The sequence below is a fragment of the Tiliqua scincoides genome, chromosome 4, assembly GCF_035046505.1.
Source record: "Tiliqua scincoides isolate rTilSci1 chromosome 4, rTilSci1.hap2, whole genome shotgun sequence".
In the NCBI taxonomy this organism is placed as follows: Eukaryota; Metazoa; Chordata; class Lepidosauria; order Squamata; family Scincidae; genus Tiliqua; species Tiliqua scincoides.
This window is the reverse complement of record NC_089824.1, coordinates 154058507-154078741: the sequence shown is the minus strand read 5'-3', so window position 1 is coordinate 154078741 and position 20235 is coordinate 154058507. Positions and strand designations below refer to the sequence as shown.

At 43.6% G+C, this 20235-nt stretch overlaps 1 protein-coding gene across 1 annotated transcript in view; it reads left to right on the top strand.

Moving 5' to 3' along the window:
- The window catches only part of C8A (complement C8 alpha chain), a 33767-nt gene extending 14244 nt beyond the window's left edge, over nt 1-19523 (top strand). Inside the window, exons 6-11 of the mRNA XM_066626166.1 lie at nt 1344-1550; nt 3941-4181; nt 10245-10379; nt 12431-12588; nt 17861-18083; nt 19346-19523. Of these exons, the coding sequence (XP_066482263.1) occupies nt 1344-1550; nt 3941-4181; nt 10245-10379; nt 12431-12588; nt 17861-18083; nt 19346-19497 (1116 nt within the window). The 3' untranslated portion in view covers nt 19498-19523. The remainder of the gene's footprint in view (nt 1-1343; nt 1551-3940; nt 4182-10244; nt 10380-12430; nt 12589-17860; nt 18084-19345) is intronic.
- Nucleotides 19524-20235: the final 712 nt, after the last annotated feature.

The window sequence follows — 20235 nt, the reverse complement described above, 5'->3', positions numbered from 1 at the left end:
AAAATCATCCAGATGCCCGAATGTGACTTGCAGTTTGGGGTATGGAAACCCCTACACTAGATAATCAGTAGGAGGGATGATGTAGAAGGGACCTCTACACTTTCTTCCTCCTCCAAACTGGATGAAAGACACCATAGCTCCATATATATGGCAGGGTTATGTGCTGCACTCTCTAGCTTGGGCATAGGCAGGGCCTAGGAGAGGGGGGTTAAGGGGGTAATTTGTACCTGGGCCCAGGGTCAAAAAGGGAGCCCCGGAGCCAAAGGAGGGAGCCCAGAATGTTCCTGGGATCTGACATTTTCCTATCTACTCAGACTTGTCCACGCAGGATGCTGGAGACACTACCACAAGCGCTGCAGCTACTGGCAAGCCATATATGCTGGGCCAAGGAATTCATACATGACACTTCTTAACACAGTGTCAAATCTGGGAGGAAACTGGCCTGCTACAGTAGCTCTTTGGCTTGTGGATCTCCTTGGCATGAAGGAGTGTTTAGGAACTCAGGGACACAGCTATGGGGCTACAGTTGCTACAGAAACAAGTTTCGGTATGCACAGGAAACTTTGAATTCTTGTGTGAGCCTAAATATGATGATGCTAATTTTCTGCATGTTTTTCTATATTTAAAAGATTTTCGAGAGAGGAGTGGTTTTCTGCATTTCTGTATCTAGTTGCCAATGCCACATGGGTGGGTAGACCAAGGCTCCAAAGACTTTTCCAGCTGTCCCTCCCTTCCCCTCCACCCTGTTTTGCCCTTCCCTTCCCCCATTCTGCTCACCTGTCACTGCTCAGCTGTCCCTCTCCTCCACCGCTCTTTCACCCCTCCCCCCTTTACAAAGGAGCCCAAAAGAAATTTTGTACCCCCTGATAAAATTCCTCTCAGGGGCCCTGGGCATAGCAGTGTGTTGGAGGTAGGATGTGGGAATCTTCACCACCACACAGTATTTTGTTGCACTCATGGAGGGGTTACTGTGCATGCGTTACTGCTTGCAAAATCCCATGCATGTGGGGATCTCTTTGCAGAGATAATGTCATATTTAATGAGTTCATTTACTTAAATGGCATTTAAGTGAATTTTAAGAAAGCATACATCCACTGGCTGGCAGCCCAGGGGAGGTCTTCTATATGCAAATGACACCAACACATCAATCTGGTAATATAAAAACCATACAAAATGCAAGGACAAAATACAACAGCACTTACAGATTAGCAGTGTTTCTGAAAAATGCCCTGGCTTGGGTTTTTGTTGGAGTCTCCAGGGGAAAGGAGAATCAGGCCACATTAAGCATCTATGGTAATCTAAAATATCTCCATCTAACTCATACACTTCCTCTTTTATTTCAGGCTCATGCTGATTCTGGCCTTTCTTCAGAATATTATGATAATTCCAAGGACTTATTGAATGCCCTCAAAAAAGATTCCTCCTGGGGCAGGGGCTTTACATTTGGTATAGGTCCGGCGGCATATCCACTGCCGGTGACAGTGGATATCGGCTTCCACTTATCAAAGGGCAAGGGGACTCTGAAGAATTTTACTCAGTATGAAGACAAGGTAACTTATACTCTTGCTTTCTCATCCCTATTTTGCTGCCCTGTCCAATTGCTGTGTATCTGATGTTTATTTCCTTCTCCAAAATTTTTCCCCCTCAAAACACTAATTTGTTCATTTGTAATTGCATGTATGTGATCATTAGCCATTCTGTTTGCTTCCCGCTTTACATGGAAGCAAACAGAAGCATTCCAATGGAAATTAAATTGAATTGCAAAGTCAAACAACACATGTCATCTCACCCCACATCTTGTTTCATGGTGACTTTAAATATATAAATGAGAAAGTGCTTCACATGGTGGGGAACATAAAGATTGGTCCATTAGCAACAGTTGTCTTTGGCAGCACAAGTGCCAGTCAAAAACCTGCCTTACTTAAAGGATAGCAGTGCAGGGGTCCATTTATTGTATGGTCTAAAAAAATCTCAGAAACCCAGAAATGTAGCACATGCCTGATCTTGTCTGATCTTGGAAGCTAAGCAGGGTCAGGCCTGGTTAGTACTTGGATGGGATACTGCCTTGGAATACTGGGTACTGTATGCTTATGCCATAGTCTTTCGAGACTGAAGGTTGCCAACCAAGCACTTGTGATTTTTTTAAAACTTTTTGTGTGCAAACCTGCATAACAGATGACTATTCATCGCGACCTGTAAAAAAATGGCCTGATGTGGAAGAAAGACAAACTGAATTGTGGGGTGAGGAGGACTGTATTTTAAATCTTTACCACCCCTTGCAGTTCTTTTGGTGGAGAAGGAGAAAGCCCTCTGGGATGGTAAAAGCTCTCTGGGGAAGCAGATCTCTGTATGAGGAGTCTTTCAGGGCGAGTTCAGCTGAGAGGTGGATTGAGGCAAATACTTCACCCAGTGGCTTTGCCTCATACTCAGCTTCTCCTCTTGCTTGTTGAGAGTGAGTGAGAGGAGGCTTGGGGCAAGAAACTTGTTCTCTTCCTCCAGTGCTGCTGCCACAAGCAATTGCCACAAGCAATCGAAGTGGCAGCAGGGGAGAAAAAAGAAGAAGGCTGCATGGTGATCCTGTTCTGATCACTCTCCTTTCATGACAGTGATCAAAACAGGATCACTCCACCTCCTTCTTGCCACCTGACTGCAGCCAAGTGGGCAAGAAGGAGATTAGGAATACTTCTCCCAAATCCCTTACCTCTTCATTCCCACTTGGCTGTCTTTTGAAACAAACAGACCAGACAGAACATTTTGAGAATTCTGCTCCCAGAAGAGAATTCTGCTCCCAGAATACTCTACCCAGCAGGTTCATTTGAATGTGGTGGGCTGAGAACAAGTGGGAGGAAGCAGGGGTAAAAGTGAGGAGGCAGCAGTGGCAGTAGGGCTGCTTTGGGATCAGTGGTCTGGGATCAAAGCTGTGTCTTTAAACAACTGGGTGGGTCAGGAGGAAGATGCAATGATGGCAGCAGCAGGGCCCAAAATAGCAAGGGATGAAAATTAGGACACTGAAACCAGTTGGTTTGGGGGAGGTGCATGCTGGTTGATCCATGCTGTTTCAGGTGGTTTCTTCACTTGGAGACTTGAAGGATCTGACTGGGGAGCAGGGAAGAATTTATACTTTAGCTTTCTTTAAGGCTCAGCCAACAACTTTGGCTGCTGCAAAGGGATACTGATCTGTTGGAAGAACTTGAAAAGTAGTGGTGGTGATGGTGGTGGTGGGGTGGGATGGTGGTGATACACACTGCTGTAACAAGTCAGACTTCTGGCCCTTCTAGCTCAGTGTTGTTTACACCAAATAACAGCACGTCACCAGGGGATCCTTCTCATTCCTACCTGGAGATGCTAGGGATTGAATCTGGAACCTTCTGCAGGCAAAGCAAGTGGTCTTCTACTGAGCTATGACTTCTCCCCATCTAAGAAAATGCCCACACTCCATTGCTATAGTAAGAGATTGATACAGATGATCATACCTTTGTACAGGTTCCTTGAGCTGCGCCTGCATTCTATCCACTGGCTTTTCAAGGCATCCAGTCTCTGGGTTGACCTTGAAAATGAATCCAGGTACTGGCATTCACAAAGAAATATGTATCTATAATAGACTGCTGTGGCTACGTACAGGCATTCTGTACCAAAGTGCAGTAGAATACGTGAACAGTCCTAAAGTCCAGCTAGAGAAAGGAAAGTATCACATTTAGCAACTGGGAACTGAAGCCACCTATCTGCTATTTCTAAACCCACTGAAATGACACCAAACTTGCCAACCAACATTGCATCATGTATAGTTTGCTGAAATGAACCTGGATTGTATGGGAACACAGCTGGCTGCTTTGACCCATGATGAGCTGCTTGCTTTGTACTACAGCAGCACACATTTCAGGCAGAGCATATAACTTCTTCCAGAAGTAAGAAAATCTCTTGTGCCATGTTTTATCTACAGAATGTAGGATTTATCCGAGCTGTGACCAAAATACAAACAGCCCGTTTCAAGATGAGAAGAAATGATATTGTCCTGCATGAAGACATGCTCCAGTCTCTGATGGAACTTGGTGATCAGTACAACTATGGGTTGTACGCCCGGTTTATTAATGAGTATGGCACCCATTTTGTGACATCTGGGACCATGGGTGGCATCTTTGAATACATCCTTGTGGTTAACAAAGATGAAATGAGGAAAAGAGGTGAGCAGATTTCATTTTTTCTACCTATTCTGTGTACAGCAGGCTGGTCCAAATTAAACTCTTTTTTACACATAAAGCACATGGGCCAGCAGGAGGTTACAATCTGTTGCACTGACCCAATAACTCTAGGGCATTTGTTCAACACATCATTTTTTGTACTCAACAGGGTAATGAGCTTTAATTCCCAGTCATGCCTCTTGAAGTTAATACATGCATTTTCTTACAGGTATAGCAATAATACCAACAGTGATAACCCCAGGAATTTCTTCTCTGCTAGATAAAGCTGTAGCCTTGAAACTTGCCAGAGTTCAAAGCACACCAGACGGCATCCTACCGACAGACTTAGATAAATGCAAAGCCGTTTATTTACTTAGAATATCTAAGCAAAGTGTTCTATACATGGTGTTGCATCTGCCATACTCAGGATGGCTTTTAAACTGCAGACTGGCAGGGTTCTGCTGGTGTCGGTTTTCAGAAAATAAAATCACACAGGATGGCACAGTTCTGTCTGCAAATCATGTTACCTGTAAGGTATCCTCTGGGTTGCTTGCATGCACTATAGGATCTGGATGGTTGAAGCATAAAGCCTTCAAATCATGAATGGGGCATTTAGTACTATACAACCCTCTGATACACTAATCAGATTGTTTGCTTTTGGAAAGCCATCTATGGTGTTATAAATACAAAAAACCCTGTGCCTTCTCTAGTAACTAGTCATTCACACCACCTTCCAAAATCTCTGGTGTGCTAACTCCATGGTATGCATAACGCTGGTATGCTTCTCCACTTGACACTGTGATATTCATAACATCAGGTGCAACCTTCAGGCTCAGCTGGATATCTCTAACTTTAGGGGGGCTGTTTAGGCATTTCTGGTGTCCACAGTACAGACATGCAGAGCACTGCAATTCACATCATTCTGTATGGCTGCCAGGGACTGCTGCGTAGTATGTTTATATGTCATTGACTTCTTGAGCTTCCGGAGGGAATATTCAATTTCTATTCAGATTACTTCCTTGATGCTGTGAAGGTCACTTCAACATAATCAAAGCGAGCGAATCGCTCTTACATCTCACACTTGGGACTTTACCTGGGGGCTTAGCTTTGGTCAGACCAGTGCTTCTCAAACTGTGGGTCGGGACCCACTAAGTAGGTTGTAAGCCAATTTCAGGTGGTTCCCCATTCATTTCAACGTGTATTTTATTTTTAATATGTTAGACTTGATGCTACCATGATACGTGATTGCATTTGGAGAAATGTTACAGATTTGTACTTTGGAAAGGCTTTGAAAATGTACGTGCTTTTAACAATGATAGTCAATGGGGCTTACTCCCGGGTAAGTGTGGACAGGATTGCAGCCTTTGGAATGTGGGGGAATTTTTTTAAAAACAGATCAGCAGTTACTTGAGAGGTTTAGGAGGGTTCTTTATTTTAAATAAATTTTTAAACTTATACTTACTGTAAACTTTTAATTGACTTACTTAATTAGATTTGATTTGGCAGGTGTTCAAAATTTTCCTTCTAGATGATATCACTTCTGGTCATGACATCACTTCCAGGTTAATGACATCACTTCTGGTGGATCCCAACAGATTATCATTCTAAAAAGTGGGTCCCAGTGCTAAAAGGTTTGGAAACCACTAGGTTAGACTATGCCCATGGTTTCTGTTAAAAGAGTGAATTTAGGGCCCAATTCAGAAGAAAGTGCTCTGGCTCACTGCCGGTGTGCACTATCACAAACATGCCATAAGGCATGTTGGCAGCAGTTAGCGCTGGCCCAGCTCTGGCCCAGCAGTTAGTGCAGGCTCAGCACTGTGTGGGGTTGGGGAAGGGCGGGGAGAAGATGTGGGGTGAAGGAGATGGGGTGGGAGGGGTACAGGACAGGCAGAGCTCAGCTCTGCTGAATCCAAAGCCTCGCGTCTGGCCTCTCAGCCCAATGCAGGGCTGCTTTACTCTGTGCCATTTAAATAGCCAGCATAGTGTCAAGTAGTCCCATTGCAAGGCTGCTTCATTAGGGGAAGGGGACAAATGTCCCCTTCCCCCAAGGAGGCATCGGAAGCCACCTGTGGCTGCCCAAGTGCCCATAGAATGCAGCAGCTGTCATTTTGCTACTGCTGCAGACTTGCACACCAGGCAGCTCAGGATTGGGCTGTTATACACTTCCAGGAAAAACTAGTATGGATGAACATATGAAACTGCCTTCTGCACACACACACATGCATACTCAGAAGCTGGCATGCAAAATGTGCACTCCTTTTAAATAAGGTGCATAAAACAATACAAGTACTCTGCTTCAGGTTAGCATTTTACTACGCATAACATTTGCCTATGAGCATTTATTTCACAAACACAGGTTGGCCAAAGGTTTTGCACCTCCAACTATGTCTAATATGTTCAAGATGCACCAGGACATTTGCAGTGGTCGTTTGTTGATTCATCAGTGGAATATCCTGGGTGTTTTACTGGTCTGACATCACAAGTCGTGCAATTCTAACAGTTCAAGCATCCTCTGTACCTGCACATTTCCCTCTTTTGCCTTGCTGTGGAGACCATAGGATCAAGCCATTAATGCATTTGTCCTAGCTTACTCTTGCGAAAATGCCTTTCCTGGACTCAAAGACTGAGCAATAAAGAGGGAACTATGAACTTGCCAAGCATGGCTTCAAGGAGCAGGCTGCCAAATAAAGAGGCAGAATGAATTAGCGGCATATTCGAGACAGAGCCATTATTCTATTTTATATTTTGCTTACTGTATCTCAGGAAGGCTGTGATTTATCACAGCAAGGTGGCCCTTCTGTAAGGACGAGAATAGTTGAAGTTCTAAAAATGTGTCCCCGAAGTAACATAATTCTCACTTTTATGTAGGATACTTGTATAATTTTCATCTGTAGTGCATACCATAAAAAAGAGGTCACATTTATCAAGCTACTACTATCGTTAAGTATTATGTTGACTAAGTAGAAGGGAAACGGTGGTTCAGTGAATGTCAGCCCCTGGGTTCAGCTGTACCAGTGTCTGAAAGCAACTGCTCTCTCTAGAATTATAGGTTTGTTTCTCTCCTATAAAAAAGCTTGAGTTGGGTGCAGCTGGTACCCAACACGGATGGCCTGATGAAATGCGGCCGAAAAGGCAATCTCAGGGTCTTGGTGGCTGAGGTTTGCCTTCACAGTCAGAGTCTGGTTGCCACATTAGGAGTCAGGAGGGAGTCTTTTACCTCAGGTCAACTTGCCTAGTGCTTAAACAACTATAATTGCAGTCAGAGATGGGGAAGCACTAAGTACATTTTTTGTATTGTACAACATTGAGCTGGCCACGAGAGCTTCCACATCACAGTCTGGAAAACTTCCCAGCCCCTTTAACCACAGGTGAAGGAAGATGCACCTGCTTCTTCTCCTATTCCGTTTCTTCCTTGGTCTTTCAGGCAAGGATGGAAGGCTAGCGACAGGACTGTGGTGGATGCTTCAGCATCAAAGCTAATGGTCTGGAGGAAAGCAAGCAGATGGGGTGGGCAGTACCAGCCAGTTGCCCAGACTAAAACACCACAGCAGAGTCAGTAACTTCAAAGCATGGGTGCACCCATCCTGGCTCTTTGTGCCATCTCACCCCAGGTGATTTGTTAGGTGCATTTTTCATTGAAATTTTTTTCAAATGAAAGCTGATATTCTCAAGTTTCAGAATCCTGTGCCCGTAACAAATTCTGCTCTTAAGCTGGACTAATGCAGAATGGCGAACTGCATATTATCCTGACTTTTGAGTCAGGATAGTGATTACTTTTGTGATCACTAATCATTTTGTAATCACTAATTACTTTTGTCGACATGAATCCTGCAAAATGTTGCCACTAAAAAGAATGAAAGTAATTGCCCTATACTGTGACAAAGAAGAGAGTTTGTCAGTCTGCAACTCTGCAATGCAATGCCAAGTTTAAATGAATAAAGATATCATAATCCATGTGAGCAACACCAATGTTAACTTGTACTCCTTCTCGCAAATCATTTTTGCTTTATGACTTCTCTGAAAAATAATGCAATTTATTTGTGATTTATAATTACACCAAAGGAGACTTTTACACGTTGTGATTAATTCAAAAATTAAAAGCACAAATTAATCTAATGCTTGGACCGTAGTTAGCTGCTTGAAATTATATTGGATTAGAAGCAATCTTGTTTTGCTTCTTTCTTCAATTGCCAATATTGTGTATGAATGATTATCATTTTGCTGCTTCCACCACTTTCCATTGATCAAGGTTGGAGCTACCCCCTTGTGGCAAACAATAACAAATTGTATTGACAGACCCGTGCTGAAAATAATTGCTCAACAGGAGCAATAATATATCAATTAATCAGAGTGTAATTCAACTTTAATTTTATGGCACTTGAACAGTGAGGGAAAAGTAATGGTTCCTGTTGCTTACAGCAAATAAATTTCACCCCATTGCGTTGTTAACAGTTGTGGAATAGTTAAGTACAAGAAATTGAATACTATGGATTTATTAATGCATGGTCCAGCGAATGAATATAAATTCATTCCGCAACTGGTAGAGTTCATTCTCTTCTATTAGTGGTGGAAAAGTTTAGAATAGACCACATTATAACAGCCTGTTCACTGTGGAACTAGAGTCTCTCACATCTGCAAGGTACACAGATTATATGTCTGTGTAGTGGCAGACATGGTGTCTCCAGATTTTTTGTTTATCTGTTTTTTAAGATTATGAGCCGCTTGGGCAGCGGTTTTCAAACTCTCTGGGAGAGTTTGCACAGATGTCAGTCCTTGTGGGGGCAGGGAGGAGGCAGTGGGGCGGGGGAGACGGCAGCTACGCAATCCCCAGGATCACGCCGCTCAGGAGGGCTGCAGGGACTGGGTTGCACTCAGCAGTCCCTGCAGCAGTCTGTCGGAGGTGTGGGGAGCCTTGCGCGATCGTCTGCAGGGCTCCCCAGCTGGTTAGAAGTGAAAGTGGAGCGATCGCGCTCCACTTCCAGTTTTGCAGAAGTGGAGTACCATCGCTCCACTTTCACTTCTGATGACCTGGGAAGCCCTACAGATGCTTGCGCAAGGCTCCCCACACCTCCAACAGGCTGCTGCAGGGGCTGATGAGTGCAACCCAGTCCCTGCAGCCCTCCTGAGTGGTGCATTCCAGGGGATCACGTCACTACCTCCTCCCTGCCTCCCCCCTGCCCCCACCCCTTAAGGGGAAAGAGGCCAGGGCCCTCACGCTGGGGCCTTGCGACGCCCCAGTCTGAAAGCCACTTTGGGGATAGGGAATCAGAGATGGACCGTGACTCGGATGACTTGGGCTCAAGTCATGAAAATATGCATTTTTCGTGATTCAAATCACACGTGTCAGAAACTTGGGAACTGGCTTGCGACTTGGGGACTTAAACCTAAAATGAAATATTCGAATAGACTCTTCGAGATTTTGTGTGTGCTTGTGACTCTGTTTTGTGTGTATGCTTGCTTGCTTGTTTTTCCCACCATTTCTACAGCTTGACCTGCTTTTCAAAAAGACTTGGACTTGAGTCAACTCAAAAAATGCCTCTAGACGAGTAGTGGCAGCCACCGTTATGACTAGTGAGTGACTCGTGTCAAGAGCGCAGAGACTTGGCTCCAGCATATCCCTGTAGAGAGAAGGAGAAGAAGAAGAAATTCAAACCCTATGAATTTGACATGCAATCCCATTCAATCACTCAGTTTGCAAAGCCACTGATACGTACATCAGTGCATGTGCGTATATATCACATATATATTCTTACACATTTCTTTTCAAAGATTTCTGGCCTCTTTGGCTTTACAGAGCGGTAACTGTTGAATAAGATTTAGATTGTTTTCAGAAAGCAGAATTGTGCTTACTGCTTTATTGATGATAGCTTTCAAAGCTCAACATATTGACTTTTTTTCTTTCATTCTTGGGCAGTGACTAATGAAAAGTCTCCTAAATGAACCTGTACATTTTCTAGTTCATGTCTGCATACCTGTATTGAATGATGCCTTAGCACATGATTACCCATGGTATTTTTAGCCATAAAACTGATATTGACATTCTTTTTTCCTCCCTCCCCCCTCCAGATGTTACAAGCGAAACGCTAAGCAAGTGTTTTGGTGCATCAATAGGCCTCAGCTATAGTCATCCAGAGGCAGATGTAACAATAGGTGGCCAGGCATCCTACGAGAAATGCTCAAAGACTGGAGACCAAGCTACAGGTAGGAATCAAATGCACATTTTCAAAGTACTTCTTCCTTTGAATATTGGCAATGGATAGGTTCATCCTCCTATTTACAGAGCAAAACTGACAAAAAGCATTATAAAATACATTTTCTTATATTTTCAAGAACAATGTACATGACACCACAGGAGGTTAAATCCCTCCTCCAGAAGGTTTCGACCAACAAAGACAAATAATGGCATTTTTCATTTTGGTTTGGAACCTGTTCTACATGCAAGGGTCAGATCAGAAAACAGCATATCCTAACAACTTAAAGGTACAGGTAGATTATCCCTTATCCGAACATCCAAAATCCAGACTATTCCAAAATCCAGGCATTTTTGTCCAATTTTTTTTCTTTCTTTCTATAGACTGAACATTAGAAGGTCCCGTATTCATTCCCACATTCAGTGCAGGTACAGGCTGTAAGTTCTATTCACTGCTATATGGTGTATACTTCTACAGACGTTATTGAAAAATGTCAGAGGCCAGCAGACACCCATATAAGTAACAGTGAAAAGAGCAAAAGGAAGCATTTCTCATTATACTGTTGCAATTATTGCAAAATCCAGACAAATCCGTAATCATGACACCTTCCTGTTCCAAGCAGTCAGGATAAGAGATACTCCAACTGTATCAAATTTAAAAATAAAAACAATTGCAAATTAGATAGTCAAGGCTAAGCAGTTTAGGCACTATCTTATGCTATATGAACGAATGGCGCTGAGATGTTCTCTTGTACATCCTCCACTGAAATGAAAGGAGGATGTGGAAGAGGATCATTGTGCTTTTGTGCTGCTTAGATTCCTTCCAATCCATGGAGCCCACTACCATGTTGTGCGTTTTGGGGTATTTAATCATGACCACACTTCACATTTATATGTATTGATTTATTTGATTATTCAGTCATTCAGCACATAAGTGCTCTCAGCAATCAAACTACCAAGCAATAAAAGGAGCCTTAAGGGCTAAAGAGCAACAGTATAAACAGAATTGAAGAGGAGGGTTGCTTAAAAGCACAGCGGAGAAAACCAGATCTGGGAGAAATAAACAAGTCCACTTAGCACTGTGATGACATTAGAGAAGGTGCCAGGCCAGGCTCTCTGGGGAGAGTATTCCATAGATGGGACATCCAAACCAGGCAAAACCCCTCTACCCAATCACCACTTGCTTTGCCTCAAAAGGGAGAGGGCACCCAGAAGAAATTCTCCAACTCTGACCACAGTGTGCAAGGATGCTGACTGGGGGGAGGAATGTCCATCAGGCACTCTGTCCTGGGCCATGCAGTGCTTTGAATTTTGCTTAGAAAAGGACCGCGAGCCAATGGAGTGGTTTCAAAATGCTTCATATACCTAATCGCCCCAATCCAGATAAAAATTATACATATTCAGAAGCTGATTTCCACCAAAAATTTCCCGTGTGATGAACTACATGTGCACACATCTGCTACTGAAGCAGTGTGCATGTAGCCTGATTAGAAATTTGGCAATACAGTCGCTCTAATCAACAATACAGAAGGGGCTGAGTGACCGGACTTAAGTCTCTCCTTGTACACATATCCAGTGACTGATTGTGACCGTTTGCCAGGGCTGACAGGAAGCTGCACACAGCCCTAGCTGCTCTGTGCATTCTCATGTACATTGTAATCCTTACAACAACTCTGTAAGGTAGATATTATTCCCATATTGCAAATAGGAATAATGTCCCATCTATTTTTTTTTTTTAAAGAAAACGTCTGATACAGATAATTTAATAAAGACACTTTATTTTATAAAACACTTTAGCACCTAGAGCTGAAAAGTGCTGTGCATGTGATGGCATTAATAATATCATTATAACCCTCATCTTCCTATGTGGACTCAAGAACACAACGTGGTAGTAAAGCTCTCTTTCCTGTCTTTCATCTTTTTAGTCTCCAAGGTTATAGCCATGGAATAGCTAGTTGCTAGCAAATGTCCTCTATAGAGTCACCTTGATGAACCAATTTTATCAGTACTTGTGCATACATAGACATGAACATTAAATATATTCTCCTGCCCATCTTTCCAGTGAGTGGCATGCACAAGTCATTCATAGAGGATATTATTCCCCGGGTTCAAGGTGGAGACACAGCATCAGTTGCCAGGTTCATGGAAAACTGGGATGCCGTTGCAAGCCGCTACTGGGGGAGGTCATTAAAACTTAATCCCACCGTTATTGATTTGGAGGTAAGCCTTTTCTTTCAGTTGCAGAAGCTCCACATCTCTAAAGGATTGAAAGTGTACTAGACCAGATCATTTCATATTTTTATTGTGATTCTCATCTTAGAACAGGATTAAATGTAATGGGCCACTGATCTGCTGACCTTCTCCCTATTTCACAATGAGAGGATGCATTATTTTTTTCTTTTAAGCAGTGCCTTCTAAAGGTGAGAGAGATAAGAAGCAAAGCCGGACTCTGGTAGTCAAGTTTGAGTTCATCAGACATCATGGTCCCAGCTAACTAACTCGTCAAGGAAAAGCTTGAAATGGATACATTGATCCACACTGCATTTTTCTTTTCTTTCTTTTGGAAAGGTGTTCTATAATTTTCTTTTAAAAAGTGCAGCTATAAAAAGTTTCTTCACGAGGATTCGTAGACATGAACAGGAGCTGTGGAAGTGAAGCAGGAGGTGTGTGAATGACATGCCTGTATAATAAGTACTATTGTGAGTGTGTCCTTAACCATGATCTTTTGGTGGAAAGCAGATATGCAAAGAGTTGGGTACAGAGATCTTTGGTCCCACACATCCTTCTTCCATGCTCTTCCAGTTCAGATAGACATTTGGGTGAGGGGGAAAGAGGGGGTAGAAACCATAACAGGCTCTGTACAGGTCTCTCCTCCAGGATGATGGGTCACTGGACAGATAGTAAAGTATCAAAGTAGCTGGACACCTTACATAGTATTGGCAGAAAATAAAAAAATAGGTATGAATGTACCAGTATGCTCACAAAGAAACCAACACAAACCAAAGCATTAGATATTGATTAAAGGGTGGGATCATTATTTGCAAACTTGTCACTTTTTAAAGCACAAAAATAGCACAAAATATTTTTACTTATCTTGCCACAGGCTACCTGGCTGTCATGCTAGCTATTTTGCTGGTGTAAGTCCAAGGAGAGGCGGGTATGTTAGGCTGGAAAATGGGGATAGGATCCAGATGTGCACTGCTGCTGCTGAGATTCACCCCTCCCCTCCCCTCTCTGCTCCTTCTGCAAACTGCCTTCCATGGCCACCTTACCTCCACTGATACATCGTCTGGGAGCTGCTGCTGAGTGCATGGGGTCTCTGATCATTTGTGCTGGTGGCCCCTCAGTGCACCATTTACAGTGCTGTAAGGGAGCTTATGGTAGTGGATCAGGAGACCCGCCATTGTATGCCCTCCATAAGATTGGGCTGCCCATTACATTATCCTGAGGTAGGGAATAAGAATACACCAAGATTCCCAAACACAGCCTACGCAACAGCAGTCATTTATATTGTGGTCTAGGGATTTGTATAATTCATACCCTATGTCAAGAATTCTAATTCCTTATTTTGCACTAGTTTTTAAAGTGCCAGAATCCACAGCTATCCCAGTCCAGATTTTAGTTATTTTTCAGTCTCTCCAGAGCCTGGTGGACCAAGTTGTGACTCTGCCTTTGTAGCAACATTGTTTAGAGTAAAACAAGTCTGTTGGCAGCGCACTGAAAACATGTCTTGTTTACACTTTCCTGTGCCCTTGCAGTAACCTACAAGTATCATTTTTCACTGATAGCAGTTCTTATGGTAGAGCCAACAGATATCACCAGCATCAGCTCACTTAATGTGGGCCAGACATTGACTGTTATAGACCACTGAGCTGCTCTCAGTGCAGTTCTGATCTATAGGCTTAGGAAAAATAGGCCCAACAAAATTAAACCTTTGCAACTGAATAGCAAAGATCCTGTGCTATTATTAAGCAAATCAGTTGATGTCAATTAAGCTGTGTTGTACACCTGCTCAGGGGCATGTCTGGATGATTGCTTGCTTGTTTGAAAATACTGGATTTCACAAAGTTACAATGCAATGGGCTGGTATTAAGCAATCTTTTCTTCCCTCTAGGGCAGGGGTGCCCAAACCCCGGCCCAGGGGCCATTTGCGGCCCTCGGGGGCTCTCAATCCGGCCCACGGGGAGCCCCCAGTCTTTAATGAGCCTCTGGCCCTCCAGAGACTTGCTGGAGCCCATGCTGGCCCAACACAACTGCTCCCAGCATGAGGATGACTGTTCGACCTCTCACCTGAGCTGTGGGATGAGGGCTCCCACCACTACTTGCTCTTTCATATCTGTGATGCAGCAGTGGCAGCGAAGAAAAGGCTGGCCTTGCTTTGTACAAGGCCTTTTATAGGCCTTGAACTATTGCAAGACCTTCATTCATTCATATAAGTTCCATCTCTAATACATTCATTTATGTAAATTTATTCAAATTTGAAATGTAAATTAATTCTTTTTTCCCCCGGCCCCCAACACAGTGTGAGAGAGATGATGTGATCCTCCTGCCAAAAACCTTGGACACCCCCTGCTCTAGGGCAGCAGTTCCCAAACTTACTGTGGCCACAGTAACTTTCTTTCGCAGTGGCATCTTCCCAGCTCTCCTGGGCAGGGCCTCTGAGAGAATTTGTTAGGGGGTACAAAGTCACTTTTGGATGCCTTCCTAACCAGGGCAGGGAGAATAGGGCAGGGGGATGATGGTGGAGCCCAACTGTACTGGGCTTCCCCATGCAGAGCCCAGGTCTACCCATTCATGTAGCATCAGCAACTAGATACAGAAAACCAAACACACCCCTAAGTCTCTCTTTCAAATATCGAAAATCATTGCCAAAAATTAGCATCGTATTTAGGCTCACTAGAATGGAAGGTGTCCTGTGTGGACCAAAACAGCTGTAGCCCCTGTAGTTTCTGAGATCCTATACATTAAGCTTCATGGTAAGCTGATCCACAAGCCAAAGAGCTACTGCAGCAGCTCTTTGTACTGTAGTTTCCTCCCAGATTTCGCACTATATTAAGGAGTGTCATGTATGCATTCCTGGGCCTGGCGCTTATGGCTTGTGGCAGTAGCCACTGCCGCATGCCCCCAGCATCCCATGTGGGCAGCGAGTCCAGTGAGATAGGAAAATGTAACATCCCAGGAAATTTTTTAGTCCCCTTCTTAGGTTTCTGGGCCCCCTTTTTAACTCTGGGCCCTGGCACAAATTACCCCCTTTACTCTCTCTCATGGGCCCTGCTCCTGGGAACTGCCATCTTGGATCACACAAGATCTCATGTAATCCAAAATGGCGGCACCTGGGAGAGCGGGGAAGGCCACTGGGGACATCCCACAGCACCCCTCTGAATTCATTGCTGCGTACTCAGGTGCCATGGTGCACAGTTTGGGAACCACTGATCTAGGGTTTTATCTACTATTACATAAATATGTTAAATTAGTACCTCTTATTCACAGACACTATCACACTATCTAAAGCTCTGGATAGCAGCTACTTTTTCAGGAGCACCCCTTTGAAGAACACACAAGTGATGAACAAAGGTTCCTCACACTGCCTAAAGCAGACTGCCAATAACGTCTGTTGTCATTCCTACAACTCCCTCCAGGTCCCACCTTTGCCATTTGATTTAACCAGTGGACTAGCTGATGGTACGTAAGGACACATAGGGCTTCCAGTCACTGATCCCTAAACAAAGGGGATAATTCAGTATCCCTTTTGGGATACTGGCTTTTTCAGCCACACTAGATGCTGTTCCAGACCCACCATTCAGAGCGCGATACCATAGTCTTTCGAGACTGAAGGTTGCCTACATAATTCAGTATCCTATCCCCTTATTTCAGACCCTTCCACTGTCATCTCTGAGCAAACACTGTATTGCCACAGTCCCCCTTTCCAGCTTGAAGGTACAGCGCTTCTAGGTACCAGTTAAAAAACTTCAACTAGAACCCCTCAAACTCAGTGCAATAAAATAGAGCTTTGTTCCTTTCTTTCTGATCAATAAAGTTCCCAAATTGGAAAAAAAGGAGTAGAAAAGCAAGGGATTGAGGAGGACAGACTAATTCCCAGAGGTCATACTTTGGTGCTTTTATGCCATGCCACAATGCATTGCTGCCTTTTACAAAAGATTGTTTTGGGGACATATCGACACCAGTCTGCTTGCTTCAATAGAAGGGGAGGGAGTGGAAGAGGAGGTATTTCTGTCTGAAGGTCAAGGTTGAATTTTTTTTTAAAAAAAGTGCGATGGTCATCCACAAGGTCTTGCAATTGCCAACTTTGCTAGCACTGCACCTATGCAAGGAAATGAAGCTCTTCCTAGTGATTTTGAAAGTTGATGGGCATACTATTTCATCTGCCTTCTCTCTCATATAACAAAAACGTTGTCAGCTTCTTAACTGCAACTGCAGAAGGTAAGGAAATATCAGTTGGAAGCAACTATTATCTATGTGATTAGCAGATGGAGGACAAGCAGAAGTTTGTTTAGGGATATATCTGTGACCTTTTTTTTTTTTAAACGAAGAAAAAGTTCTAATGGGAAAATATTCTCAGTCGTTCCTAGGATCTCTAGCAATAACTCTGGATGAAGCTTACTACTGTCTGCCTGTAGCCATCTCTGTAACCTTTAAATGGCTGCTTCAGGAACTCTGCCAATGTGTATGGTTTTGGAGTGGATTCAAGCACCCAATAATTACTTATGTCCACTTGAATGTCCTCTTATCTGTGACTCATGGTTGTTTGCTAAAGTGTCTTGTACAAATATTGTTTCAAAGCATCATTTTTCAAGGCTGTGTAGGAACTCTGGTAAGGCAATACCCCTCACCTTAGTGAACCGCAGGAAGCAAAACCTCTGCAAACAGTCTGCCTTGTGTAGTGTGAGTTTGGTTATGATAGCTTAATGCACTGTTCATGTGTTTCTCATCTCAGGGCTCACTGTCGCCCTTTTTGCTCCCAGACTAGACAAGACTGGTGGTAGCAATGTTAATGATTTGACTGGTGGCCATATTTGGAATTGAGAGAAAAATTTTCCCCCAGATCAGATTGGCAGTAACTCTCTCTCTCTGCCCCTCCCCTGCATGTTTTGCTGTTTTCTTCTACATTGTTCCCAGATCACTGCAAGGGGCCCATTTGAAGGCAGCCAACATAAAACCCATGAGTGATATTTGGTCTCCCAAGGCTTTTCTCAGACCCCATGCAGCATGATGCTGCCATCATAAGATATAGGTCAGGTAGTCTATAGAAAAACTGTTTCTTGAGGGATAAGCCCTGTAAGGTCAGGAGCAGCTTTATACACTATTTAATGTATTCCTGTCTAGGTAACCTACCCAAATGTTTTTTTTCCAAGCCTTTGTTTAAGATTAGTTGCTCTGTTCTTTCTGGGCTAATTACTACACTTTGCCATTACTCTGTCCTCTAAAGACCACTTCTAAGAAGCCAACATACCATTTCTTCTTCTGTGTGCAGTTACAGCCCATAGATGAACTGCTGCGTAGGACCACGCTTGCCAATATTGAAACAAAAAGGAAGAATCTGAAAAGGGCTTTGGATGAATATTTGATGGAGTTCAATACTTGCCGTTGTGGTCCATGCCAGAACAATGGCGAACCGGTGCTGATAGGTTCCTCTTGTGTTTGTAAGTGCCAGACAGGTTCGAAGGGTACAGCGTGTGAGAACACTAGGCGAACAGGTAAGATGAACTGACTGGAGAAAAACAACTACAGGATATATCACTCTGACCCATGCTAATTGATACCACTCTCGAAGCCTGGCCATCCATCAGCACCTCCCTCCAATGCTTTTGATCACCCTGCATGCCAGGCAGCCTAAGGGGTCTTACAAAGGAATAAAATTAACAGCTCTACTGATTATTATAAGTAAGTCGGGTTAAGCAAAGAAGGTTTTAGAAGGAGTAAACGTGCAGTGCTATAAATCATGCCAGAGCCGAATCAAAGAACGTCACCGACTGAATATTAATGTTCAAGACTTGCATCCCAATTCTGTGTAGAATTAAGTATGCCTAAACCTATTTATTTCCATGTGCTTAAACACACGCAACCCTGCTAGGGATCAGGCTGTTGTCTGGCCCTGTTGGTCAATCTCCATGTTGATTTTCTAGATACCTTGTGCTCTTCTAGATACATTGTGCTCTTGTAACAGTTAATGTCATTCCTTGCAAAATCAGTGCAGATTGTGCACTCCAAAGGCCACCTTAAAATATGGAGTGGAGCCCAAATAAACAATATGTGTCCCCTGCTAAAACAGATGTGGTACCAATCAGTGTAGATTGAGCAAACAAGCATGCAGCAGCTGTTCTTCATCCTCCTCCTCCTCATCACTGAGCCTGATCACTCACTCTCTCACTCACTATCCCAGGGTGAGGGCAGGGACAACTGACTTCATGGTGGAGGATGCTGTTCTATTTCCTTGCTGTTGCTTGCTCAGTCTCTGCCTTGATGAGGGAAAGGATGGACAGGCAAGCTAGCAGGTGATGGTGGTGGTGGTGGTGAGGAGAAGCAGCAGCAGCTACCAAATCTGCTGTCATGAGGAAGAGAACAGATGAACAAGTGGGCAGTAGTGAAGAGGGGCAGTAGCAGGATCTTGTTCATGGTGGGTTCCAGCAGGTGCCCAGCAATGCCAGTCTTGAGCAAAGTTCCTATCCTTAGAATGAGCAAAATATATACGGAGGAAACAAGTGCACGTCCCAATATTGCCTTGAAGATTTGTGCCTCTTTGTGTGCTCTCATGACTGTGCAGAGGAGCTCAGTGAAGTCCCTGCAGGATTCTCAGTAGAGAGAAGGTTATGACCCCCCACGGCAACATTGTCCCCAAGTGCAACAGTTAAGTTTCCTGTTGAGGAATGCAGAGCGACTGTTCACTTACGTAGTAGAAAGAAAATTCACAAATAAAATTTTGTCTGAAGGTTTCTAATTGAAAAGCACTGTGTCACAGGTCATCCGATAGAAGGGGTTTGGAGTTGCTGGACGCCGTGGACTTTGTGTCAATCTGGAACAAGGAGGCGTTCAAGACAATGTGACAACCCAGCACCTCAAAATGGTGGAGCAGCATGTGCAGGCAGGAGCGTTCACACGGAAACATGCTAACAGCTGGCAAGACAGGGTGACTGGGTCGTGCTGCCGAACAAGAAATGTATGACTGGGTTCCAGTTCAGTACTGGGCTAGAAATACCAACAATGACATCACCGGAGGCATCTAAAACTATCGTTCTGGATGACTAGCCGTGTAAGGATGTGACATGCCAGCCTCAGATATAGGGCTGGGTTTGGACTATACCACCCAAATGGCCCTTCCAATCCCTTATGTTTCATGCTTGCTCAAAATGCAAACACATCTCCTTGTGCAGCTTTTCCAAGATGATTAGAACCTTTTTAGGTCTTCAGACATCAGAAAGTAGCAGTTGTTTTGGAACAATACTTTTGATGGAACCCATGGAGTCACGCAACCCAAGGACCAAAATTAAACATGATTAGTTTGGCAGTCAACTCAAAGCACAACTGTTAAGATTCAGATTCGGTCCAGAAATTTTGGCAGCAGAGATACCTTAAGAAAACATTTGACTTGTAACAAAATAAAGTTTTTTTAAAAAACAGCATTGACTGTGCCAGAATGGATCATATTTTATTCAAAAGGTAGATAAGACAGTAGCATTTATGCTACAATGGCGGGTGTATCATATGTACGGGACACAAATCATGCTTCCTGCAAGTCTTGCTCTTTGTGATCTTTATGATCGTAGCCCTTTCCCCATCTTGCCTCAAAAACCATTTTGGTTTTTTGAATGTTCCCTTGGAATTAAAAAAAAAAAAAATACTTGAGGAGTA